Source organism: Pipistrellus hanaki (assembly GCF_964339955.1).
Source record: "Pipistrellus hanaki genome assembly, chromosome: 16".
NCBI lineage: Eukaryota > Metazoa > Chordata > Mammalia > Chiroptera > Vespertilionidae > Pipistrellus > Pipistrellus hanaki.
The window spans coordinates 578,478-601,415 of record NC_140518.1 but is presented as its reverse complement, the minus strand read 5'-3'; the positions used below and the strand labels follow the sequence as shown (position 1 = coordinate 601,415).

The following is a 22,938-nucleotide window of genomic DNA, read 5'->3' as shown; positions in this document are numbered from 1 at the left end:
CACACTCCCTGGGCCCAGTCACCCTTGGTTCCATGCACTGCCCCACGGACAGCTCCTTCCTCTCTGGGGGTGGGGCACTTCCTCCGAGGCCAGGAGTGGGTGTCAGGGGCTCAAGGGCAGGTCACTGAACCACAGCCTGCCTGCCTGCCCCCCCATCCCGGGTCCTTTGGGAGTTTCCAGGTCTGACCCGCCCACGGGCACCTCTGCCAAGGGCGAGGCAGGCTTTCAGCCCTTCAGTCGGGGCAGGGCAGTGGCAGCCACACCTGGCTCTCGGACCGCAGAGGAATGGGCCCGCCCTCCCTCCCGAGATCCAGGCAGCACACACAGGTTCCTCAGGGGAGTTTATTTCCTGTCAGAGAAGCAGGGACAGGCTCCTGTGCGCTCCAGCCGGGCCTGACCTCGGAGGGGCACAGGGGACAGCTCCGACTGTGCACGCTTGGTCCCACAGTTGTCCTGGCTGAGTCCGGGGGGGGCCGGGGGTGGTGGCATGGAGCCTGGGGGCAGAGTGGCAGGCCAGCGGGCCCAGAGGACGGCACATATGGAGGCAATAAATACTGACAGGCCAGCCACGCCCTCCAGGCCGGGGCCCAAGGGCGAGTGAGGCTGGGCGCTGGCTTTGTCCGAGAGCTCTGTGGGCCGTGGGCTGGGTGGTGCTGCCACTGGGACAGAGGGAGAGGCGTAAGGACACTGGCCTCTCAGATGGTGCCGGAGGTGACTTCAGTTTTGGCAATTTGGCTTTTCCCAGGCCCGGGAGCTGGCCCTCAGCCCTGGCGGGAGGGGGAAGGGAGGGGAAAGGGTTGGAGGGCGCTGGCCAGGCCCTGGCTGGGGGAGCAGCAGCGTGTCCACACCTTCCAGCCACAGGGACTGAGATGGGGCGGCAGGACTGGGAGACCACATGCTCATGCAGACACAGGGTTAGAGGTTAGTGACGGCCCCACAGCACACGTTCCACATGTTAAGGCATCATGGTTAGACGGTTACAGACAGCAGTGGGTGAACTGACCAGGGAGGAGCGAAGCTGGAAGGACGGCCGGCCCAAGGCCCTGCATCGTGCACCCCGCCCCGCCCCGCCCCGCCCCGCCCCGCCCCGCCCCGAGGGGAACAGACAACCCACACGGCCCAGGGACGGAGCTCCCACTGCCTTGGGAACGCCAGGGCCTCCGGGTGAGGCAGGTGGGGACCGGGGAGGGGCCCGAGGGGAGGGGCCTGAGCTGCGGCCCCACCCACAGCACAGGCAGAAGCAGCGGGACACTAGACTATCCAGGAGGCAGGGCTGAGGTGGGCAGGAGGCGGTCGGGATGTGGCAGCCTGGGCAGGGCCCTGTCAGCACTTTGGTATGGGGGTGGGGTGGGGTGGGGTGGGGGCGCGCGCATCCCTCCGTCCGCCCGCCCTGCCCGTCTCCCGGGCCAGGCTCAGTCCTTCCACTCCTTCTTGATGGTGAGGTTCCACTCCCAGGACAGGTGGTCAGTCTTGTCGTCGTCGGTGAAGCGGGACTTGATGTTGTAGCTGCCGCGGGCCAGCATGCCCTTGGGCGCCTCCTCCATGGGCGTCAGGAACTCGTACTCCTCGGCCCGGGGCCCGTAGCTGCCCACCATGTAGTCAGTCTTGTCGACTGCAGGGCAGGGGGAGCGCGGTCAGGGCACACGCGGCCTCTCCTCACCCCTCCCCACGCTGCCTCTCCTCACCCCTCCCCAAGCTGCACCTCCTCACCCCTCCCCACACTGCCTCTCCTCACCCCTCCCCACACTGCCTCTCCTCACCCCTCCCCACGCTGCCTCTCCTCACCCCTCGGGAGCCAGGACCCCTGGGCCCCGTGCTCCGACCCCCTCCCAGCCCAGCCGCCGGCCGCCTCCCTCGGCCTGGCGCCCACCCTCACTCACTCTTGACGCCTTTCCGGTATGTGTGCTGGATGTACTTCATGCCAGACACGATCTCGCGGTTCACCTGCAGGGAGGGACCAAGTGGGCTCAGCCGGGCTCTCCAGCCCCAGCCTGGCCTGGCCCCTCCGGAGCCTCCGCCTTACCCGGAAAGAGATCTTTATCCGATATTCCACACCCTCCTTCAGCACAAAGGACTGCTTCTTGAAGCTCTCCAGGTCACCTGTGTGGAGGACGGCGCTCTAGGAGGCTGAGGCGGGGCAGCCACTGCCCTCAGCACCTCCCACCCGGGACTGCCCCTCCCGCTGCCCCAGAGGGACCCAGGCCCCTCAAAGCCAAAGCCTTCAAAGCCAAGCCCTCGGCTGCACTTCCTGTGTCCCCCACCAGAGGGCGCCAGGTCCCCAGAAAACACAGGAGGCCGCTATCCGGGAGCGGAGGTGCCGCCCACCTGTCAGGTCCAGCTCCAGGGGGCCGGGGGCCGTGCTGCACACGAGCGTCAGGCGGGTCACCACCACGTTGGGGACGTTGGGGTCGGCGGACACGGCCACGCGGCCCAGCAGGGCCTCCTTGTACTTGCGCAGGCTCTCGTCGTCCTTGTCCAGCTCCTGGATCTCCTGGATGCTCTTCTGGGCCGGGGGCTTGTAGTTGACCGAGTGCTCGTCTTCCTCGTTCTCAGCCGCAATCTGTGCCAGCTGCTCGGCGGTGGGCTCCTGCTCGGCCATCTCCCCTCTCGCTGGATCTGGGCACCTGTGGGCGGGGGCACTGTGGCAGCCTGCGGGGACGCACCGCGGTCCCCTCCTGCCCCTTGGCTGCAAGGGTGGGCTGTGTGAAGAGGCCTCTGCAGGCCAGGCCCCCCTGTGCCCGAGGGGAAGAGGCGCCTCCTGGAGCAGGAGCCAGAGCTTAGCCAAGGGCCCAGAGGGGCCACACTAACCTCAGGGGACCCGCGGGGACACTCGGAGGGGGCTCCACCCTAAGAATGCCTCCCAGGACTAACGGGGACCCGCAGCCTGCTACCCGCACTCCAGGGAGCAGCGGCAGTGACCCCGGTCCCACTGGCCAGGCCCCGGAGAGTCCCCTCGAGTCCAGCTGCTCTTCTAAGCTGCCCAGGCCCTCGCCGGCAGGGCCCCCGCCTGCTGGTTTGGGAGCTTCCCCGGCCGGGAATGCCCCTTGGGCCCCGTCCCAGCCCAGAGCCAGGCCTCGATGCACGGCCAGGGGAGCCCCACAGGTGGGTCTCGAAGGGCGGAGGAACGCAAGGTGTCCGCCCGCGGGAGGGCTTGAGACCTGGAGCTGGGAACGCGCTGCAGCGGGAGCAGGGCGTGAGCCTGGGATCCCTCCCGCCCTCCCCGCAATCCTGGGGCGTCGGAAAGCCCCTCGGCCCGGCGAGCCGTGCACGGTGGTGGGGGCCTAGCCGGGGTGCCCGGGGGAGGCAGCCCGCACCTGCCCGCGTCACCAGATCCCACAAAGGGCTGCCTGGCTCTCCGGGCGAGCGTGCCTGCGGGCAGGCGTGAGGGGCCCGCCCGCTCTTCCCGGTCCCCCGCCGCTTCCTCCGGATCCGTCCCCAAGGCTCACGCACTAACGCCACCGAGCGCGGCCGCAGGCGACGGGATCCTACGGAGGCGAAGCCGCCGCCCGGCACTTCCGCAGGCCGGGCCGCAATCTGGGCGGCGCTGGGTGGGGTGGGAAGCGCGGGGACCGCCGGGGGCCGGCGCGCCTTCCCCAGGGGAGGGGCGACGGGCCTGGTCCCCGCCCGCGCGCACCGGCGGGGCGGGGGCGCCGCGGGGCACGAGCGGCGGCCACAAAAGGCGCCGGCACCCGCCGGGCCGCGGGCCCGCGCCCCCGGCCCGCACGTGGGGCCCCTGCGCCCGGGACCCGCCCTGCGCCCGGGCCGCCGCCCGCTGTCACCGCCGCCCCCGCCCCGCCCCGCGCAGACCCCGCGGCGGGCGGGACGGACCAGGGCGCGGCCCCCGCCCCGCCGCCGCCGCCCCCGCCCCGCCGCCGCGCCGCCGCCCCCGCGCTCACCGGAGGCTCGACCGCGCCGCGCTCGCACTCCCTCCCGCACGAAATGACGAACGTCCGCGCCCCGCCCGCGCGCGCCCGGCTGGCCACTTCCGGGGTCACGCGACTTCCGCTCGCGCCGGGCGGGTCGGCAGAGGGCGCACGCGCGGGGGCGCGGGGACTGCCGGGAGCGCGCGGCCGCCATCTTGCGGAGCCCCAGCCCCACACCGGGAAGATGTGCGGTTGCGGGTTCTGAGCCCTTCGCTGCGGACGTTTCGGGTCGCCGGCGCCCCCACGGCCCAGCCCGCGAGTTCAGGGGACGGAGCCGTGTCTCGGCTCCTGCGTGTCCCCCACCGGGATGTCGTGGCGTTCCCGCCCGCGATGTGCCGTCAGGCGCCCGGAACGGGTGGGACGAGCTGACCGTGCGGCCACGTGTTCCGCCGGGTCCGCGGAGCCCAGCGCGGGTCGGCGACGGCCGGCCTCCCGCCTCCCGCCTCCCGCCATTGGCGCCCCCGGAGGGCACACTGACCGCTCACGCCCCCCGCGGCCTCCGAGCCGGGCCTCTGCGGGGGCGGAGGGTGCCAACCGACCGGAAACGCGAGCAGGCGGGGCCCGGACAGCGCCCCAAAGAAGAAGGAAGCTCAGGATCCTCCGAGTGGAGCCTTTCTTGGGGAGAACAGCCCCGCAGGCGCAGCCTCGGCCTCGGCCTCGGCCTCGGTGAGGCGGTCCTCCTGCCCCGCGGGGATGCTGGCCTCGGACAGGCGGTCTGACTTGGAATGAACTTCCTTCCCTAAGGGCTTCTATAGACTCCATAGGATGGCCCTCCATCTCACTGATGTGCAACTGGAAAGCTCAAAACTTCTCTTTAAAATGTATTTGTACTAAATTCAGAGAGGAAGGGAGAGTTAGAAACCAAATCGATCAGCTGCCTTCTACACACCTCCTACTGGGGATGTGCCCGCAGCCAAGGTACATGCCCTTGACTGGAATCGAACCCAGGACCTTTCAGTCCGCAGGCCGACGCGCTGTCCACTGAGCCAAACCGGTTTCGGCGTGAATGAGCATTCTTTCCGAAGGGCTTAGACTCTAGAGGGTTGTCTATAGGATGGACCTCCATCTCATTGATGTGCAACTGGAAAGTTCAAAATTTGTTTTTAAAATATATTTTTACTGATTTCAGAGAGGGAGAGAGAAATATCAATGATGAGAATCATTGATTGGTCCCCCCCTGCACGCCCCTCACTGGGGATTGAGCCCAAAACCTGGGCATGTGCCTCTTACTGGAATTGAACCCCGGGACCCTTCAGTCCACAAGCTGACGCTCTATCCACTGAGCCACACCGACCCACATTTTTGCCAGCAGACAGCACATTTGAGGATTACCACGACCTCCCCACCCTCGGTTAGAAAATTCCATGAAATAAGTCACACAACTCAGTCAAGCTCTTAGGATCATCGGTTTATTATAAAGGACACAACTTGCAAGAAATGCACGGGGCAGGGAAGGGAGGGTGTACTGGGGTTTCATGTTCTGTCCGGGCCCACCACACTCCCAGCACCACCTCGTGTGTTCACTGACCTGGAACCTCCTCAGACCCATGGTTTAGGGGCTTTTATGGAATCTTCATGAGAAGGCAAGGTTGGTTAAACCACCAGTTTGTGGTGACTGACTCATCTCCAGCCTCGGCTCCTCCCCAGAGGGCGGGGGCAGCAGCCGTCGGGACACTGTCCAGGGCCACCAGAACCATCACATCACCGCACCCGACTGTGAGCGGCGTCTGTTCTGGATAAAAGGACACTCCTACCAGCACATTCCCAGGGCTGTGGGAGCCGTGCCAGGAACCCAGACAAAGAGCCAATCTTTATGGCTACACACACCACAGCTGCTTCCCTGTGCTGTGGCTCGGGCTGAGGAAACCAGGATGTGGAGAGCCGAGCATTGCCCAGGCTCCTCTGGGTTTGCCTGCCCAGCCCTCTGTGCTGTGGGTGCTCCTGCCCCCAGGGCTCCGGCTGGAGGAGCCCCAGTAAACTTTCAGAGGTGCCCTGGGCCTCTCAAGCCCATGGCGTCAGAGGACATGGGGATCGTTCTCAGCAGGCATTTTATTAGGCATCGAAAAATGGCCATTTTCTAATTCACTGGCATTTCTTAGCGGGAATTCTTTTTTCTTAAATATATTTTTACTGATTTTAGGGAGGAAGGGAGAGATAAATAGAAACACCAGTGATGAGATGGAGCTGAAACTGGGCATGTGCTCTTGACCAGAATTAAACCCAGGACCCTTTAGTCTGCAGGCTGATGCTCTAGGATGCTCTAGCCACTGAGCCAAACCAGCTATGCTGGAATTCTTTTTTTTTAAACCTCATCAGTTACTTAATCTCTTCAAAATATAGTGGAGAAAAATAAAACCAGATGAAATGACTCTGTTATTTGTCAATATTTAGAGTGAATTAAGTACCCAAGGGACCCCCAAAGGTGGACATTGGATGTTCTTAACTGTTGTTATGAAATCTTGAGTGTTTAATAAGTACAAAAAAAGATTATTAAAACATTATGGTAACTTGAATGGTGTGTTTATGATGGATTTGTACATTTACAAACTAGTATGCTCACATTAATTTTTATTATATATTAATTTACTATTGTGCTAAAATGTTTTACAACTGTTTCTGCAACCTGTGTAGAGAACAAAAAAATTAACTCTGTCATAGCTTGGGCTAAATGATGAGACAAGTTGATGTTCTTAAAATTAACAAGATTACCTTATGGTTTCATTTGTACGTGAAAATCTTGAATGATGCATTATTTATTGCTATTACCCCCAAATAGTCAGTTGATCCTAGGGTGACTCGTTAATAATAACATCTCACTACAGTAAATCATGTAAACACTTACGCAAAATATAGCCATCTTTATAATCCCATAACGTAACGTGTGAATAATGAGCTTAGCAGCATTAGTCTAACAGCCAAAAAGGGAAGCAGCTCAAAGGCCCAGCAGCTGATGAGAAACCCGTCACAGGTGGCTGATGAGGCATCTGTCACAGGTGGCTCAGCAATTAGAGGACTGAAGCCTTGATTCGTGCCATGAAGTGGATGAACTTGAAATCCTCAGGAGCCCTGGCCGGGAGGTCAGCTGGTTAGTGTCGAACTGGAACTTAAAGCAGCCAGATAAGAAGGCCCCGAGCAAACCGTTCCTGTGTGACACACCCAGAACAGGGAAACTCAGCTGAAGCCAGTTTTGGCTCAGTGGATAGAGCCTCCAGACTGAAAGGTCCCAGGTTCGATTCTGGTCAAGGGCATGTCCCTTGATTGCGGGCACATCCTCAGAAGGGGGTGTGCAAGAGGCAGCTAATCAGTGTTTATCTTGGATGTTTCTAACTCTCTTTCCCTCTCTGTGAAAAGTTAATAAAATATATATTAAAAAAAACACAAAAAACAAACAAACAGGGAAACCCAGAGACTGAGCGGCCCATTGCCCATCCGGGAGAGGAAGGGCTGAGCAGTGATGAGAAGATTCTGGAATTGGAATGTTGGTGGTGTGTGACTGAACACAGTAACATCACCGAGTTGTACACTGAGGGGAAAACACTACCTTGATAGAGCTCTCATTTCACAACGCCTGTAGGACAAGGGCTCACCTGGCAGCCCTGTGTGTATTACCAGCCTTTTGTGCCCACTGAATGTTGTATTTTTTTTTTTTTAATCTTTATTGTTGAAAGTTTTACATGTCTCCCTTCTCCCCCATCGACCCCTCCCAAGTTTTCTTTCAATTGAAAATCGTTTTCTAAAACAAGCATCTCAAGTTCTGCACACTGAAACACTACAAAAGCCCACTCCACATGCACCTTAGGCAGTGTCCATGGATGTCACCCATGGAGGCCAGAGAGCTGCCCACAGCCCTCCTTACCCAGCCCCTTCCTTCCACGCCAGCCCCTCCCACCAGCCACACCAGGGCCCTCACCTCAGGGCCTTCCCGCTAAGGTAGAGCTTCCCTCCCAATGTCCAGTCCCCCCCGTCCTCCCCTCCCCCATTTTCCTCCACAGCCTTTCACTGAGATTTTTTAAAATATATATTTTATTGATTTTTTACAGAGAGGAAGGGAGAGGGAGAGTTAGAAACATCAATGGAGTCATCGATCAGCTGCCTCTTGCATGCCCCCTACTGGGGATGTGCCTGAAACCAGGGTACATGCCCTTGACCAAAATTGAACCCGGAACCCTGCAGTCTGCAGGCTCTCCATCCACTGAGCCAAACCTGTTTCGGCTGAGATTTATTGTTCCGTTGTTTCCAGCACCTGGCCGGCCCTCAGGTCCCCAGAACTGAGGAACCACCCAGCTCCCCACCCCAGAGGCTGGCACTTCCAGCACTTATGCCCTCCGGCCTGGAGACCTCACCCCTCCCTCAGGTAATGACTTTAGCTTCTGGACAGCAGGGACCCAAGATGACCCCACCACTCCTGCCAACACTCCCCGCGCAGTCTCCTGCCTGGCCACGCCTCTGCCCAAGGCTACCTCCTCAGGGATGTGCCTGCCTCTGCCTAGACAACCCGACGGGTTACATCCACCCCCTGGGCCACAGCAGCTTGTCAGGCTCGGCTGTTCCGAGGTCCTTCAGTGCCTCCAGTTCCACAGGCTGCAATGTGACAGCCACTGGCTCTGCAGGGACAGCACTGGAGGGGGCAGTGACAGGGCCACTCCTGAGTCACACTCCAGCCCCTTGGGAACTGGGAACAGCCTGAGCTGCAGGCTGCCTCCAGGAGAGGCCTGGCCGAGCATGCATGAGCCCCTCTTCCTGCTAGAGGCACCCCTCCTCTGGTCGTGCCTCTGGTCCCAGCTGCAAGGCTGGGGGGTCCCTGGGGCTCCTCCCCGTCCCCACCGCCCAGCCACCGCCTCCCCAGCTCCAGTGCCAGCCTGCCAGGACACCACAGGTCACCCTCCTCCCCCTATCCCTCTCCTCCCTCCCGGTCAGCACCAAAGTGTCGCCCCCAGCCTGAGGGCTCCAACGATGAATCGAATCAGAGGTCCAGTTCTACACACGTTTCTGTTTATTATGGCAAAGGTGAAAACGCCACCTCCTCCACAACAGCAACCAGTAAAATTTATCCCAAAAATAACTCAGTACAAAACAGGTTTGTTTCAGAATTTAAAAAAAAAAGGAAAAGAAAAATCTTTACATGAGTTTTAAATCCTATTTCAAAACAGAAGAAACAACTCCATCATTGGCCACAGCCCGCCGGCCGCCCTCTGGAAGCAGGCACGGGACGTCTGGCCCAGCTCCGTGCCGGACTCCTGGTGCTTTAACTGGTGTCCATCTGCAGCAGGAGAAAGGGGTCAGCGGTCAGGCCTCCACCAAAGAGGCGGCTCCCCTCCTCCCGCTCGGCCCGCCCCAGCCCCGGCCGGGACTCACCCTGGCGTTGTATGCGTCCAGCTGGGCGTCCAACTCCTCCGCGGAGATCTGCTGCTTTGAACTCCGGCCGGTGCCCCTGCCTCTGCCCCGGCTGCCTCCGCGGGCGCCTCTCCGAGCGCCGCCGAAGCCTCCGGATCCTCGGTTTCTAGTCATCCCGCCTCTGTTGACACTGGCGAGAAGAAGGGGGTGTTCACATCTGGGGCCTGGAGATAAGCCGAGGCCAGCCCCCCGAAGGCTCCCCAGACGCCCGACTCACCTCTGAACTGGCCTGCGCTGCGTGTCTATCTGTGAGGTGACGAGCTGGATGTTCATGGGGCGGCCTGCGCAGAACACAAGGGGGCACACTCCCGTCAGCGGAACCCACCAAGAGACCCCTGGACCCACTGGGAGGAGAAGACAGTGCCAAGGGCAGCCTGCCAACGCCTCAATCCGGTGGCACTGCTTACAGGTGAAAAGGTGGGGGGACCCTGACAGCCTCAGCCCGCCTGCAGAGCAGCACCGGGGGCTGCTGGGAAGGTGAAGCTTCGGGAAGGGGCTCAAGGAGGGGGTCCAGGGGAAGGGGCAGCAGAGGGTGCAGAATGGGAGGCAAGGGGTAAAGGCAAAGTGTCCTCAACCAGGGGGAAGCACATGGTGCAGCCCTCAGCTCCCCGGCGCCCACCCCCAGCTCACCATCCAAAGGGACGCCGTTGTACTGCTTCATGGCTTTCAGGGCGTCTGCCTTCCGCTCGAAGTGCACGTCGGCGGTTCCCAGGCTGCGGCCAGAGCGGTCGTAGTGCACGGCAGCCTTCTTCAGTGTCCCAAACTCCGCAAACAGCTCCTGAGGGGCAGGAAGACTGTCAGCACACGCCTTCCTCCTGGGCCCAGGGACAGCCCCCCGGAGGTCAGCTATTGGAGGGCACTTCCCTGGGGGGCGGGCAGACATCCAGGTGGGGCAGGACAGTGGGAGTGGACGTGGGGAAGGACGGGGCAGGCAAGACAGCAACCTCCAGCTGCCAGCACAGGGCCTGACCTTTGCACCACACAGCCCCCCTGCGAGGGGCACCCCTGGAGTCGCTGTCTTCCTTGACAAAGGAGCTGACAACACACCCGAGGACAGTGCCAACCGCCAGCAAAGGCCGAGATCACAGAGCCGGGGACACCACCTGCCGTGCGTACCAGCTCCAAGGGCCCACTGATCAGGGAGCCCTGCCCCAGCCCCTCCCCCAGGGCAGGTTCTGGCTCACCTTCCCCTCCTCCTACTCAAGCCTGCCGCAAAGTCTCAAGTCAAGCGCTGCCATGGGAACTTCCCTGAACTCAGGCAGGCTGGGAGTTGGAGAGGGAACCCAGAGTGTGGGGCTACTCCGGCCGCAGGCACAGCGAGGGAAGAGGAGTCACCAAAAGCGGTTTCCAGTGGATGCCAGAAACCACCTTAAAAAAAGCGTTGAGACACTGTGAGTGCTCACCGGCCTCGCTCTGTCCTCCCACAGCTGAGCGCGGGGCACCCTGACCCCGCCTTCTCTACACCTGACCCCACGGTACCATCGCTTAGCCAGTGAACCAGTTTGACCCTTCTGGGACTCAACCAATAACTGAAAGCAAAAAACAAACGAAGGGGCTTCAGCCAAAGGCGGGTCTGGAATGCGGGCCACTAGTGAGACTGAGGGTGGTGGGAAGTGAAACAACAGGTAGAGACACAGGGCTCAGGGCCTGCGGCCGGGGACACGCACGACCCCGCCTCCGCAGACCGCGGAGACCAACACCGGAGCGAGCAGCCTCGCTCCCCCCGGAGCACGGGCCCTGACCGGGGCGGCCCGGGACCACATCCCCAGGCAAAGCGACTAACTCCGCGCGGGGGACGGCCGCGGGGCGCGGCTCCTCACCTGGATGTCAGCGTCCGACACTCCGAAGTCGAGGTTGGACACCAGCAGCTTCCCGCCGGTCTCCACGCCGGCGCCGCCGCCGAAGCCGCTGTCGAAGAGGTCGTGCTGCCACTTGTCGGGAAGTTGTTTCGGCTGAAAAGGGAAGAAACACGAAAACAGAAACGTGAGTCCCTCTGCGCGGCTCTCGCTCCCTCGCAGCCGCGGCCGCCAGCCCTCCGCCCCCGCCCCCGCGGCGCCCGGGCCCGTCCCGCAACTTCTCCGTCCCCTCCAACTAACTTCCCGCCGCCCGGCGGCCGCGCCGGCGTCCCCGAAGCCCCGCCACGAGGCCGGCTGCCCGGCCCAGACAAAGGCGGAGGGTCCCCGCCTCCCTCCCGGGCCCGGCCGGCGCGCGACCTTCCCGCCCGGCCCGCAGCCCGCGCCCACCGGCCCGACCCCGCCCACCGCCGTCCCCGCCGCGCGCCGCCCCGCCCGCCGCGCCCCGCCGCGGCCGCCGCACTTACCCGGCTGTAGGGCGCCGGCCGGTTCCTGCCTCCGCCGCCCGCCGCGCCGCGGGCGAGGGCCGCCCGGTTCCGAATGGGCCCGCCGCCCCGGCTCACTCGTGCGGCGGCCTGCGCTCCGCGGCCTCCCTGGGAGCCGGCCCGGCCTCGGCCCCGGCCCCCGCCGCGGCCGCCCCGCTGGCTCCGGTTCAGCTTAATGATGTCGTCCAGAGACATGTCCATTTTGTCGGCCATGGCGGGCGCGGAATCGGCCTCAGCTCGAGCCCGCGCGTCAGCACGCCGGCACGTCACTTCCGGCGCGGCGTCCCCTACGCGGTCGGTGATTGGTTGCGGGCGCAGCGAGGGGCGGGATGGCGCGTGCGCGCAGGAGTCGGGGCTGGGCGGGCGGGACTGAGAGCTGCCGGGCTGCGAGCGCGCTCCTTTCAGACCTTCCCGCGCGGAGCCGGCGAAGCAACTGTAGGCGGGCAGCGCTGCGCGCGGTTTAAATCCTCCCGGGGGCGGGGCGTGGGCGGGGCGTGGGTGGGGCCGGCTCCCGCCCTTCCCCTCCGCCGACCCCAGCCCCTGGCGGCTTCCTGGGTGAGCCCTGTGCGGGGCGCGGTGGGTCCCTGACTGTCTGCGGCCCCGGAGGCCGGGCTGGTGGCGGGAGCTCGGCCCCTCGGCGGCCTCCGCACGGGTCCGAGTGCGGTCCGAGCTCTGCGGCGCCCGGGTTCCCGCGGCGACCCCGGCCCCGGCCCCTCACGGCGGGGTCGCCCCGCAGCCTCGGCCGCAGCGCGCTCTCCTCGCCCGCAGGCCCCGCCGCCATGAAGGTGAAGATTAAGTGCTGGAACGGCGTGGCCACTTGGCTCTGGGTGGCCAACGACGAGAACTGCGGCATCTGCAGGATGGCCTTCAACGGCTGCTGCCCGGACTGTGAGTGCCCCCGCCCCGGCGTCTGCCCTGGGCTCTGGGCTCTAGGGTCCCTCTGGGGTCCCCCTGGGCTCTGGGGTCCCTCTGGGGTCCCTTTGGGCTCTGGGTTCTGGGGTCCCCCTGGGTTCTGGGGTCCCCCTGGGCTCTGGGTTCTGGGGTCCCTCTGGGGTATCTCTGGGCTCTGGAGTCCCTCTGGGGTCCCTCCCCTGGAGAAAAGCTGGCAGAAGGAAGGTCGGAGGTTTGGGTCCGAACGTGGGTCAGGACGCCATCGTTTTGTGAGGGGTCCGGGCTGGAGCACGCGTGGGGCAAAGAGCGGGGTTGAACTTCTTTGAAAACAATGGACCAGAAAAGGAGTTTTGTAAGGAGACACATCCCCCCGGACGGAGGGGCCGTGAGGAAGCCCCGCTGGGCCTCCTGGATGGGGGACATGGTTCAAAGTGGTTGGTAAACTGGCCCCTCACCCCCGCGCTTCCCCGGTTCCGATGCGCCCGCCGCCCCGCCCGCCACCGGCCAGGTCCTCGGTGTCCGCTGCCGGCCCTCGTCCCGCTCCGAGCTCGCCAGCCGCCCCCGGCCTGTTGCCTGTGGGCGGAGAGTTTATCCCGCGTTTGATCGCCCTGCCCGCTGCCTGTTTGATCTTTTTGTCTTTTTTTAGCTGCTTGGTCTGGAGCAGCCTCTTTCTCTCTCTCTGACCTCCGACCCTTTAGGAAGCTGGTGTGTGTGTGTGTGTGTGTGATTTGCTGACCATCAGGTTTCACTGGATTTCTCCTTTGTGGTTCCCTTGTTTCCTGCCTGTTCTGCCAAGTAGAAATATTTTGCTGTCTATTTAGGTCCAAAGCAGACGTTTGCTGCGGTGGGTTGAGTTTTTCGTCAGACCCAAGGGGAGGACTCGGCCATGGGCTGGGTGCCCCGAGGAAAAGGCGGGGGGCTGAGTGCCCAGAATAGCGACAGGACTTAGCTTCTCACAGTGAAATGCAAACCTCGGTGGAATGTTAGTGCAAACGCTATTTTATTTTTAAATATATTTTGTTGATTTTTTACATAGAGGAAGGGAGAGGGATAGAGAGTTAGAAACATTGATGAGCAAAAAGAAAAAGAAAGAAAAGAAGAGAAAAAAAGAAACATCGATGAGCAAATGCTATTTTGTTCCAGGCTTAATCTCATCTGCTTTGGGGGGAAATCTTATCACCAGGAGCTAATCCGTCCAGATCCGATCTGCCCAGAGCCGGAGGTAGCCATTGATTGGCTTTACTGAGTGTTTTTTAATCCATTTTATTTATTTAGACAGATAACTGTCTAGTTTTTATTTCATAATCATAAATTTAACTCTGCAACCCAGCTAGCCTGGTAAGGGGTAAGGAAACGATGGAACCCAATAAACTGGCCAGAGCACATAGATTATGGAACATTCCAAGCAAATGGGGGTGAAGGGGTGCTCTCCTGAGCTACAGAAGGAATGGTTGGTGGTGAAGATAAAACAGTCAGGTTTATTAGAGTTGTCCACCGTCAGCAATGGCGATCTTCTTGCTGGTCTTGCCATTCCTGCACCCAAATCGCTCCGTGGCCCTCACAACATCCATGCCTCCCGTCTCCTGGCCGAAGACCGCGTGCTTGCCCTCCCACCGCTCAGGTTGGCGGTGCGATGAAACACTGGGAGCCGTTTGTGTCAAGGACAGCATGCCAGGGCCTGTGTGTTTCAGGATGAAGTTCTCGTCCGCAAACTTCTCCCCGTGGATGGACTTGCCTCCTGTGCCATTATGGCACGTAAACCCCGGAATAACTGTGAAAGCAGGAATCTTTGTAACCAAACCCTCTCCACCCGGTGCTCAGAGCACCGGGTTTCCTGCTGCCTTTGGGACTTGGTCTGCAAACAGCTGGAAGGAGACACGGCCCGAGGGCTCGCCCTCCACGGGATGTCCAAGAACACGGCCGGGTTAGCTGTGGCAGGTCACCGGCGTCTGCAAAGCTTTTAACCCATTTAAATTGTTTCCAGGGGCTCACAGGTCTCGGAGCCGAGGAGCTCTTGCAACTTTCTTTTTTTAAATGTATTTTATTGATTTTTTACAGAGAGGAGGAGAGAGGGATAGAGAGCTAGAAACGTCGATGAGAGAAACATCGACCAGCTGCCTCTTGCACACCCCCTACCGGGGATGTGCCCGCAACCAATGTACATGCCCCTGACCGGAATCGAACCTGGGACCTTTCAGTCCGCAGGCCGACGCTCTACCACTGAGCCAAACCGGTTTCGGCTCTTGCAACTTTCTAAGCAACGGTTTGTACATTCTGGAAAGAAGTCTTCAAAAGTCTTTTTGGTGGCACTGCCCTGGGGTGAGGCTGGTGGATGGGTGAGCCTGTGTTCAAGATGGCACCAGGGCCTGCACAGCCCAGCAGGCACCATCCCAGCTGGCCCGGGGCTGGGTGTCTGTGTGGACCCTGCCAGCTGCGGGCAGGGGAGCGTTGGTCTGACCTGTGGGCTGCTGGTGGTTGCTGAGGGAGCCGGCTGGGCTGTGCGCGGCGTCTGACAAGCTCAGGTGCTTCCTGTGAGACTAAGTGGCCCTGAGTTTCTCTCGCGCAATGGGAGTCCGTGTGGAAACCCAGAGTACCTGAGGCCGAGTCCGCTCCGCGGCCCAGCAGCTCTGAGTGAGAGTCCCGTGACCGAGTTCTTACTGAGGAGGTCGCCATCGGACGCTGCAGCCCTGGGAGACTGCCCTGGCCCGGGCAGGGAGTGCCTCTGCCGGTGGGCTCCCGGGACCCAGCAGTGGGCGGGCTGCTCCTGCTCTCCTCCTGTTTGTAAGGCACCTGAAAGGCCCTGGGTGTGGGGGTGTCCCATGCTGTGGGCTCCTGGCACAGACAGGGAGTGAGGTGTATAATTTTGTGTTTTCTAAGTGTATAGTTTTCTGGTTGTGTCATAAAAGCTTCAGGAAGCAAGTGGTATTTTTGTTAGAGGAAATTATTTTAAAAGGTTGCCTGGCTGGCGGGGCTCAGTGATTGAACCTCAGCACACTACTTGCTCTGTCTTGGGGATTCCCTGAGCCCCCAACCCATCCCATAGGCAGTCTCACCCAAGCTGTTTGTAGCTGCTTTTCCAAATGAATGGCATGTCCTGGCTCAGGCTTCAGACTTTGCTAAAATCTCACAAACAAGCAGCAGCTGGTGTCAAACCTATCAACAAGACCAAAGACCCAGCAACCTATGAACCAGGAGGTCAGGGTTTGATTCCTGGTCAAGGCCCAGGCCCAGGCCCAGGTTTTGGGCTCCATCCCCAGTGTGGGAGGTGGTCTCTGATTCTGTCTCATTGATGTTTCTCTCTCTCCCCCTCTCCCTTCCTCTCTGAAGTAAATAAAAATTAATATTTTTTTTAAAGAAAGAGGCCTAGCTCCCGCTGCGCTGAGACAGTCCTGCTGCAGCGTCTCATCGCAGGTCGGGGGGCCACGCTGCAGTGCCAGCTGATAGGCCGGCGGTGGGGGCTGTGGGCCAGGCCAGGGCTCCTCCTGCCACTGATGCCCCCCAGCCTCTCACCCTGGGTGGGGCTCACACGGGGGGGGGGGGGGTGTCCCTCAGAATCAGGGGTGACTCCTGCAGTTGTCTCTCCCAGAGGCCCTGGGCACCGATGCCGAACGTCCTGTGGTCCTGGCCGGCCCCACCTGCTGCTGCGTGCCTTTGTGACCCGCTCTCTCGTCCCTGCAGGCAAGGTGCCGGGCGACGACTGCCCGCTGGTGTGGGGCCAGTGCTCCCACTGCTTCCACATGCACTGCATCCTCAAGTGGCTCAACGCGCAGCAGGTGCAGCAGCACTGCCCCATGTGCCGCCAGGAGTGGAAGTTCAAGGAGTGAGCGCCCGCCCGCTGGAGGCCCCCTCCCCCCTCCTCCGTGGACCCCGAACTGCCGGTGCTTCCTCAGCCGGTGGACACCTTTACCCAATGAGTCTCATTAAACCGCCGAGCGGTGCCCGAGGCCTCTGCTGCCTTTTCCTGTGCGTGTGGATGTGAAAATTCTCATGAATAAACATCTCTGGGTGCCGCTGGGCCCTGGGTGCCGCTGGGCCCGGGAGGCAAAGGAGCGCAGCATCAGCCGGAAGAGGGGGGCAGGAGTGGGCCTGGTGGCCCCAGAGGCCCTGGGGGCTGTTCCTGCCCATGGGGAGGCGAAGGAGCCATGGGGCAGGGGCCTGTGGCTCAGGCAGCTTCTCACTGGTAAGCTGAGCTGGTTTGGAGGCCTGGCTGGGCAGTTGCAGCCACTGCCACCGTCCCTCTGCCAGGGGTCCCCAGCAGGTGCTGAGGCTGTTAGGAACCGTGGGGGCAGTGCAGGTGCTGGCGCTGTCTCCATCCTGTCCCCACCTCCTCGAGGCTGTGCCTCCAGCCCAGGGACGTGTCCCACGTCAGGCTGTGTCCTCAGGTGTCAGGGCGACAGCCCGTGGGAGGCTCCTGTGGAGGCAGCTTCTGGGTGGAGCCTTTGACAGGGACTCCTGACTCCTCCTCAGTGCCCCGGGGTGACACCCTCTGCCTCGCGGGCGTGGCTGCCGTGGGCCTGTCATTCCAGGGGTGAGCAGACAGGGCAGTTCACTGGGAGGGACTCCTGTCCCCAGGCTGACACCACTTCCTGCCCCATCGATGTGCTCACAGGAAAGGAGGCCCTGGGATGGTCGGCTCCACTGAACCCAGCCCAGTGCCCGGCCCAGAACCCCGTGGGGCCTTGGCAACGGCTGCTGTCCTGGGACACGGATGTGGGAGGAGGGGCTCCTGACAGCCTAATGGCCAATGTCACCGGCTGGGCAGGAGCTGGCACCCCAGCTGCTACCCCTCGGGCCTGGCTCACTTCCCTGCTGGCACTGCCTCTGGCCTGGGCTCTGGCACCTCTGTTCTCAGGGCTCCCTGCCAGCGTGCTTGGCTCTGGAGTCACAGACCGTGGCTGCCCCGGACCCTGTGCCCCAGCTTCCCGCCTTCGCCGCCATTGGGACAGGTGCTCCAGCCAGAGGGGTCTGTTTGCCAGGTCACTCAGCTGCCCCGCTGCCTGCTGCTGCCCTCTGGGCAGTGGTGGGAGCAGGGCTGACAGCTGACACAGAGCACCGCCCACCAGGTTTATTTGGTTGCACATTAGGCACAGAGGCGAGGAGAGTGGGGGAGCAGGAGGCGGCCGGGAGCCGCTCAGGACACCAGGGCAGCGCAGGCAGAGGTGCCGTGCAGAAGCAGCCGGCCTGCACCCACACAGGTGCGGCCCCTCGGGTCCTTGTCCCTGAAGTGGACTCGCCGAGCTGGGCACCAGGAAGCACGCTGTCTGCAGCCTCCGGGGGCGGACGGGCCCAGCAGTGCAGCGGGCGGAGGGGAGGTGCTCTCCGTCCAACCCCGCTGGCTTCCCTCCGTGCAGCCTGACGGAGGGGCTGTGGGGCGCCATTCAGGGAGGAGCAGGCAGGAACATCCTCACCGGCCCTCGGGGCCGCTGGTCGGGGCTGCAGCTGAGGACACGCGAGCCCGCCGGGAGGCAGGAAGCAGGGCGGGGCCGCCAGGCTCCTGGGACATCCTCCATCACAAGGCGACGTGGCTCCCTCTCTCGGGCAGCTCCTCCTGCTGCTTCATGGCCTCCAGGAAGGCCAGCTCCTTGGCCTCTTTCTTCTGGTTCCGGGCCTCATACTCCAGCCTGGGGCGGGGGCGGGGGCGGGGACGTGAGTACGGGGAGCCCGGCCTCGGGCTCCGCTTCCCCAGCGCGGGGCCTCACCGGTTCTTGATGATGCGCTGGACAATGAGGTCCGTGGTGAGGTTGCTCCCGCTGTCGATCTGACGGAAGATGCCCCTTTTCTTGGGCTCCTGGAGGGCGGGGACGGGGGAGGTGAGGGGGACACTTGCTCCTGTGAGGCCCGGGGGGCAGTGGTCCCACCAGCCCCAGCAGCAGGCGCCCGGCCGCATGCCCACCTGGTACGGGTCGGAGCCGTCCTTGTCAGGCATGATTTCCGTCTTCCCGTGACACACCAGGTCCACCTGCAGAGGGGCCGGTCAGGGAGCCCTCCCGGGACCACCCACAGGGCCCCTGCCCCGCCCAGCCCAGCCCTCCTGGACCCGCCGCTGGGAGCCGCACCTTGAAGTGGTCCAGGAGCTCTGCGGTGACCGCGTAGGGGGCCCCGATCACCACCTCTGACACGTACTGTGGGGACGGCACCGCTGTTAGCAAGGACCCAGGCTGGCCGAGGCGGCCAGTGCAGACGGACAGGCCGGCTGCCGGGGTCCCGCCGTCAGGCCCGCCCCCCCGCGCTCACCCGGCACGCCAGCACGCTCAGGGTCCGCTCGTGCAGGTTCATGATGGGGTAGTTCTTGCCCTTGTAGTGGTTGACCTCCTAAGGCCAGAGGGGGCGGTCAGCAGGCCCTGCCAGCGACCCCGGTGGGGACCCCCTGGCGTGGGGAAGGCGTGCAGACCGCCCTGCCCGAGGCCCCAGCTCAGCTCGTCTCCCTGCCTCCGGCAGCAGCTGGGGCCTCGCTCCCCATGGGCTACCGAGCCCCCCTCAAGGCGCCCCAGGACGGCTCCCGGGCTGTGACCTGGTCGAAGTGCAGGCCGGCGATGACGTAGGGCCTCTCCGCCAGGCCGTGCGCCTTCGCCAGGAAGTCCACGTGCCCGATGTCTGTGTCCCGTTCAGGAACAAGTGAAGGCAGGCCGCTACCCTCCCGTGCGCCCCCCCCCCGCCCCCCGTGCCCCGAGCTGCCCCAGGGCGGGAGGTCAGAGGCGGGGGGGTGGGGGGGGAGGTCGGAGGCCCCCGGGGCGGGAGGTCAGAGGCCCCGGGGCAGGTGGGCAGCGGAGGATACGGAACAGGTCGAAGGCGCCCGCCACGTAGATGATGGTCTCCCCCGGCTGCGGCTCCTTCCCGGAGGCAAACTGGATGATCTTCCGGGACGTTTGCAGGAACTGGGACACCCCAGTCCAGGGGTTCCGCCCCCCCGGGCACTGCAAGCGAGAGGAGGCCTGGTCAGCCACAGCGGCCGTGGACGGTCCCTCGCCTGTCCCCCGCTGAGCCGGGTCGCTGCCATGCCTGCCGCCTGCTGGGAGGCACCGGTGTGGGATGGAGGCTGCAGGCGAGGGGCTCCGGGTCAGGACTAAACCAGCCCAGCCGCCAGTGCTCACGGGCTCAGGTGCTGTTTCAGGCAGGGGCACGTAGGGCTGGCCAGTGCCTGGGACACATCTGGGCTGGGCTGGACAGGGGCCCTGTGGTTGGTGGGACTGTGGCTCCGCCCGTGGCCACAGAGGGCATTGCAGCTGCCACCACCTAGGTCTAGGAGGGGGGCCTGCGACCCCGCACCCTCAGGCCACCGCTGGTCACCTGGAGGAGCCTTCTGAGAAAAGCATCTCCCTGGCAGGTGTCAGGTGAGGGGGCTGGAGAGGGAGAGAGGGCCAGGCCGCCAGGTCAGAGGCCTCTGTGGGCCGACCTTGCTCCTCCTCCAGGCAGTGCTGGTCAGTACCTGGTCAGCGCCCGGAGGCAGGGAGCCGGTGGCGGCCGTGGCTCCGGCAGCACTCACCTTGCCGAAGCTGTCTGCGTACGCCCGGTACTCCGAGGATATCTCCTGCAAAGAAGGGGGAGGGTTGGGCCGGCCCCTCCAGATGCGGCCACACCCAGGACACTGAAGCCACCGCCTGGAGCTCAGGAACGCAGCCAGGTGCCTTGGAGGTCCCACCCCCACCCCCACCCGCCTCACCTGGCCGCTGTGATGGGCCTTGGTCATCAGCAGCATGCGGCCCACGAGGTCTGTGGTGGACACGCCCTGGGTGCGCTTGCACTCTCTGGGGACAGAGGTGACAAGAGGTGGGCGGAGCTCTGGGCCACCGCCTCCTGGGGGCACCATGCAGACAGCGTTTCCCTGAGGCTCTGGGTGAGAGAGAACTGGCGGCTCTGCAGTGCAGCCCCCATCCCGCCACGACCGGGGGACACAGCGTGGCCGCACACCCCTGCCACTGGGAGGGGCCTGTCGGGCTCACCTGTACCTCCCTGCCTGCTTCACCTCCTCGTAGGTGTCCCGGCCGTCTACCGTTAGGGTAATGTCATCTAAGGTGACAGGCACACGGAACAGGACTGTTAACCCACAGCCTCCAACACCTCAGGGCACAGCCCGTCCCAGGCTGCCCGAGGCCTGGGCTCCTTTCGGAGAAGGACCCAGGGCCCAGGCTGCGCCCCGCCTGCCACTCACTGCCGTGGACACAGAAGTCGCAGCGGTACTTGTCCATAGTCTCCAGCGTGGTGACGTAGGGGGCCGCGGGCACCACCTCGTCCACCCACTTGATGGCCTTCACCATCTTGTACCGCTCCTCCTGCGTGAACACCGGGGGCCCCTTGTGCTTGGAGATCTCCTCTAGGGCCAGAGAAGGGGAGGCAGGAGGTGACACGGAGGCCACCGACCACCCCGAGCGGCCACACCGTCCTCCTGGGCCCGAGATCGGCACTAGGGGGCCCCGCCCCCACCAGGATCCCAGGATGCTGGGGCCCCTGGCGAGTGGGGGGGAGGTGGGCACAGCCCCTCACCATCGGTGTGCACGCCCACAATGAGGTAGTCCCCCATGGCCCGAGCCTGGCGCAGCTGGTTCGAGTGGCCGTAGTGCACCATGTCGTAGCTGTGGAGAGGGCGGGCGGTGAGGCCGGGCGGCCCGTGGGCGGTGACGGCACAGGCTGGCCGCCCGGGAGCTGCTCCCAGGGTCCGGCGAAGGCTGAGCTGGGAGGGGAGGGTGCTCAGCGCTGCCAGCCGGGCCCGGGGAAAGGGCAGACCTGCAGGTCCTGAGGACTGAGGGCACACGCACAGCTCTGCCCCTCCCACACGCACAGCACCTGGTGGGCCTTCAGCTGTAGAATGAGAGGTGAGCTAACCTCCCTACCATCCTGACAGGTGGCCAGTCTTTGGGGCCAACCGGAAGCAAAGTCTGACCAGTGAACGGGGCAGCCGCCTGCTGTGGAAACCTGTGAGCCACCAGGAGGCCAGCCACTCCCTCCCTGGCACCTGGTTCCAGAGCTTTTAGCCTCAATCCGCCTGGCTAAGAGTGCCCTCGGCTGAAGGCCACAGGTGGCAGCCGCTGTCGGGCCGGTCCCACCTGCTCGGTATGCTGGGGAGGCCACACTGCCTGGCGGCGCCCTCGAGAGGGTCCCAGCCTCCGGGCTGACCCTGCCTCCACCTGCGCCACCTGTCACCCCCCTCTCACCACACCGGCCTGGGGGTCACAGGGCTCTGGCCCTGGGGTAAGGGAAGAGGGCAGTCCAAACCCGGGGCACTGGGGCCGAGACCCCGTCCCCACTGGAGGCCCTGGGCCCCAGCGGGCCCTGTCACTGCAGCCCTGTGGCCGTGACCTGCTGGGGCGAGCACCTGGCCCGGCCAGGGCCAAGGTCGGAGTCCACAGACACACAGCCACATTCCCCGGCCCCGAGGTGACTCAGGTGCAGGTGGCCCGCCGCCAAAGGGGTGTTTCCCCTTCTGCTTCCATCAGCTCAGGTTTGAGGAAGCTTCGTGGGTGGCAAGCTACGAACTGAGCCCCAAACATCACCCCGCTCTGCTGTGCGGCTCCCAGAGGACCCACGGGCTGCACGGGGGGTGGGGGTGGGGGTCCTGGGTCCCACTATTCCCGCGCTGACGCTGCCCAGACACCCGGGCGACCCCTCTGGTCCTGCGCTGGGCACGTCGGGGAGCCTGGCACAGACCCCGGGAAGGCGGCCCTGAACGGACTAAAGCCACCAGATCGGAAGCGCGCGACCTGCGCCACGGCGGCCCCCCTGGGCCGCGGCCGGGTCGGTGCGCAGCCGCTGCCGATCGCGGGGAAGGCGCCCCTTCCTCCGGGAGGCGCTTCTCCGGGAGCCGGTCCCGCTCGCCCGCTGCCGTGCGGGGGCGGCCCGGGTCCCGGGCGCCCTCCATCCGGGAGCCGCAGCCCGCGTCCGCCGCCGGCCGCCCTCCCCGCCGTCAAGGCCGCCCGAGGCCCCGGGCGAGCGCGGCTCAAGACGCGCTTCGGGAGACAGCGCAGCGGCCCCCCGCCCCGCCCGCCAACGCCCGCCGCCGCGCTCACCAGCCGTCACACCACACCCGCACGGCGGCCCGGCCCCCCGGGCCCGGCGGCTCGGCGCCGCCCGCCAACCCGTGCCCGTTGCGGATCATGTCACCGGCTGCGGCGCGGCCCGGACGGACCCCAAACTCCGAGCGGCCGCCGCCGCCCCGCCCTGCGCACGCGCCGTCACACGGGACTCACCCGCCACGGGCGACCAATGGGGAGCGCCGCCCTGCCCCTGGGCCCCGCCCCACCTGTCTCACGCGGCCAATGGCGAGCACGAGCGGCCTCCGATTAACCGAGCCCTGCCCTTCCGCTCGCGGCCAATGGTCTGCGCCTCCAGAACACGGCCACGCCCACCCCTGCCTGCAGCCAATGGCGTACGCGCGCCGACCCTGGGCTCGCACCTGGC

General features: G+C 64.1%; 4 protein-coding genes across 7 annotated transcripts; 1 reads left to right on the top strand and 3 right to left on the bottom strand.

Annotated features, from left to right (window-relative positions):
- Positions 1-1,337: 1,337 nt before the first annotated feature.
- ARHGDIA (Rho GDP dissociation inhibitor alpha) lies at positions 1,338-4,043 on the bottom strand. Of its 2 annotated transcripts, none has more exons than XM_084862085.1 (5): positions 3,897-4,043; positions 2,326-2,624; positions 2,024-2,100; positions 1,881-1,944; positions 1,338-1,612 (listed from the first exon to the last, which is right to left on the bottom strand). In XM_084862085.1, the coding sequence occupies exons 2-5, from the start codon at positions 2,597-2,599 to the stop codon at positions 1,413-1,415; spliced, it is 615 nt and encodes a 204-aa protein (XP_084718211.1). In that variant the 5' UTR covers positions 2,600-2,624; positions 3,897-4,043; the 3' UTR covers positions 1,338-1,412. The 2 variants fall into 2 exon arrangements, with proteins under 2 accessions (XP_084718211.1, XP_084718212.1); XM_084862086.1 differs by lacking the exon at positions 3,897-4,043 and adding an exon at positions 3,315-3,682.
- A 4,850-nt stretch (positions 4,044-8,893) lies between these two features.
- Positions 8,894-11,868, bottom strand: ALYREF (Aly/REF export factor; the record flags this gene model as incomplete). The annotated part of the gene is made up of 6 exons (XM_084862113.1): positions 8,894-9,183; positions 9,279-9,447; positions 9,535-9,598; positions 9,948-10,095; positions 11,138-11,269; positions 11,638-11,868. 6 exons carry the CDS (start codon positions 11,866-11,868, stop codon positions 9,169-9,171), a joined length of 759 nt encoding a protein of 252 aa, XP_084718239.1. The 3' UTR covers positions 8,894-9,168.
- A 116-nt stretch (positions 11,869-11,984) lies between these two features.
- Positions 11,985-16,506, top strand: ANAPC11 (anaphase promoting complex subunit 11; the record flags this gene model as incomplete). Of its 3 annotated transcripts, none has more annotated exons than XM_084862114.1 (3): positions 11,985-12,090; positions 12,424-12,543; positions 16,225-16,506. In XM_084862114.1, 3 exons carry the CDS (start codon positions 11,985-11,987, stop codon positions 16,368-16,370), a joined length of 372 nt encoding a protein of 123 aa, XP_084718240.1. In that variant the 3' UTR covers positions 16,371-16,506. The 3 variants fall into 3 exon arrangements, with proteins under 3 accessions (XP_084718240.1, XP_084718242.1, XP_084718241.1); XM_084862116.1 differs by having other exon boundaries at positions 12,044-12,113; XM_084862115.1 differs by having other exon boundaries at positions 12,074-12,210.
- Positions 16,507-17,596: 1,090 nt separating this feature from the next.
- PCYT2 (phosphate cytidylyltransferase 2, ethanolamine) lies at positions 17,597-22,737 on the bottom strand. The gene is made up of 13 exons (XM_084862038.1): positions 22,548-22,737; positions 21,028-21,116; positions 20,696-20,857; positions 20,487-20,553; positions 20,207-20,291; positions 20,030-20,074; positions 19,322-19,460; positions 19,058-19,140; positions 18,781-18,858; positions 18,603-18,668; positions 18,440-18,505; positions 18,246-18,334; positions 17,597-18,167 (listed from the first exon to the last, which is right to left on the bottom strand). Exons 1-13 carry the CDS (start codon positions 22,634-22,636, stop codon positions 18,056-18,058), a joined length of 1,170 nt encoding a protein of 389 aa, XP_084718164.1. The 5' UTR covers positions 22,637-22,737; the 3' UTR covers positions 17,597-18,055.
- Between the last annotated feature and the right edge of the window lie 201 nt (positions 22,738-22,938).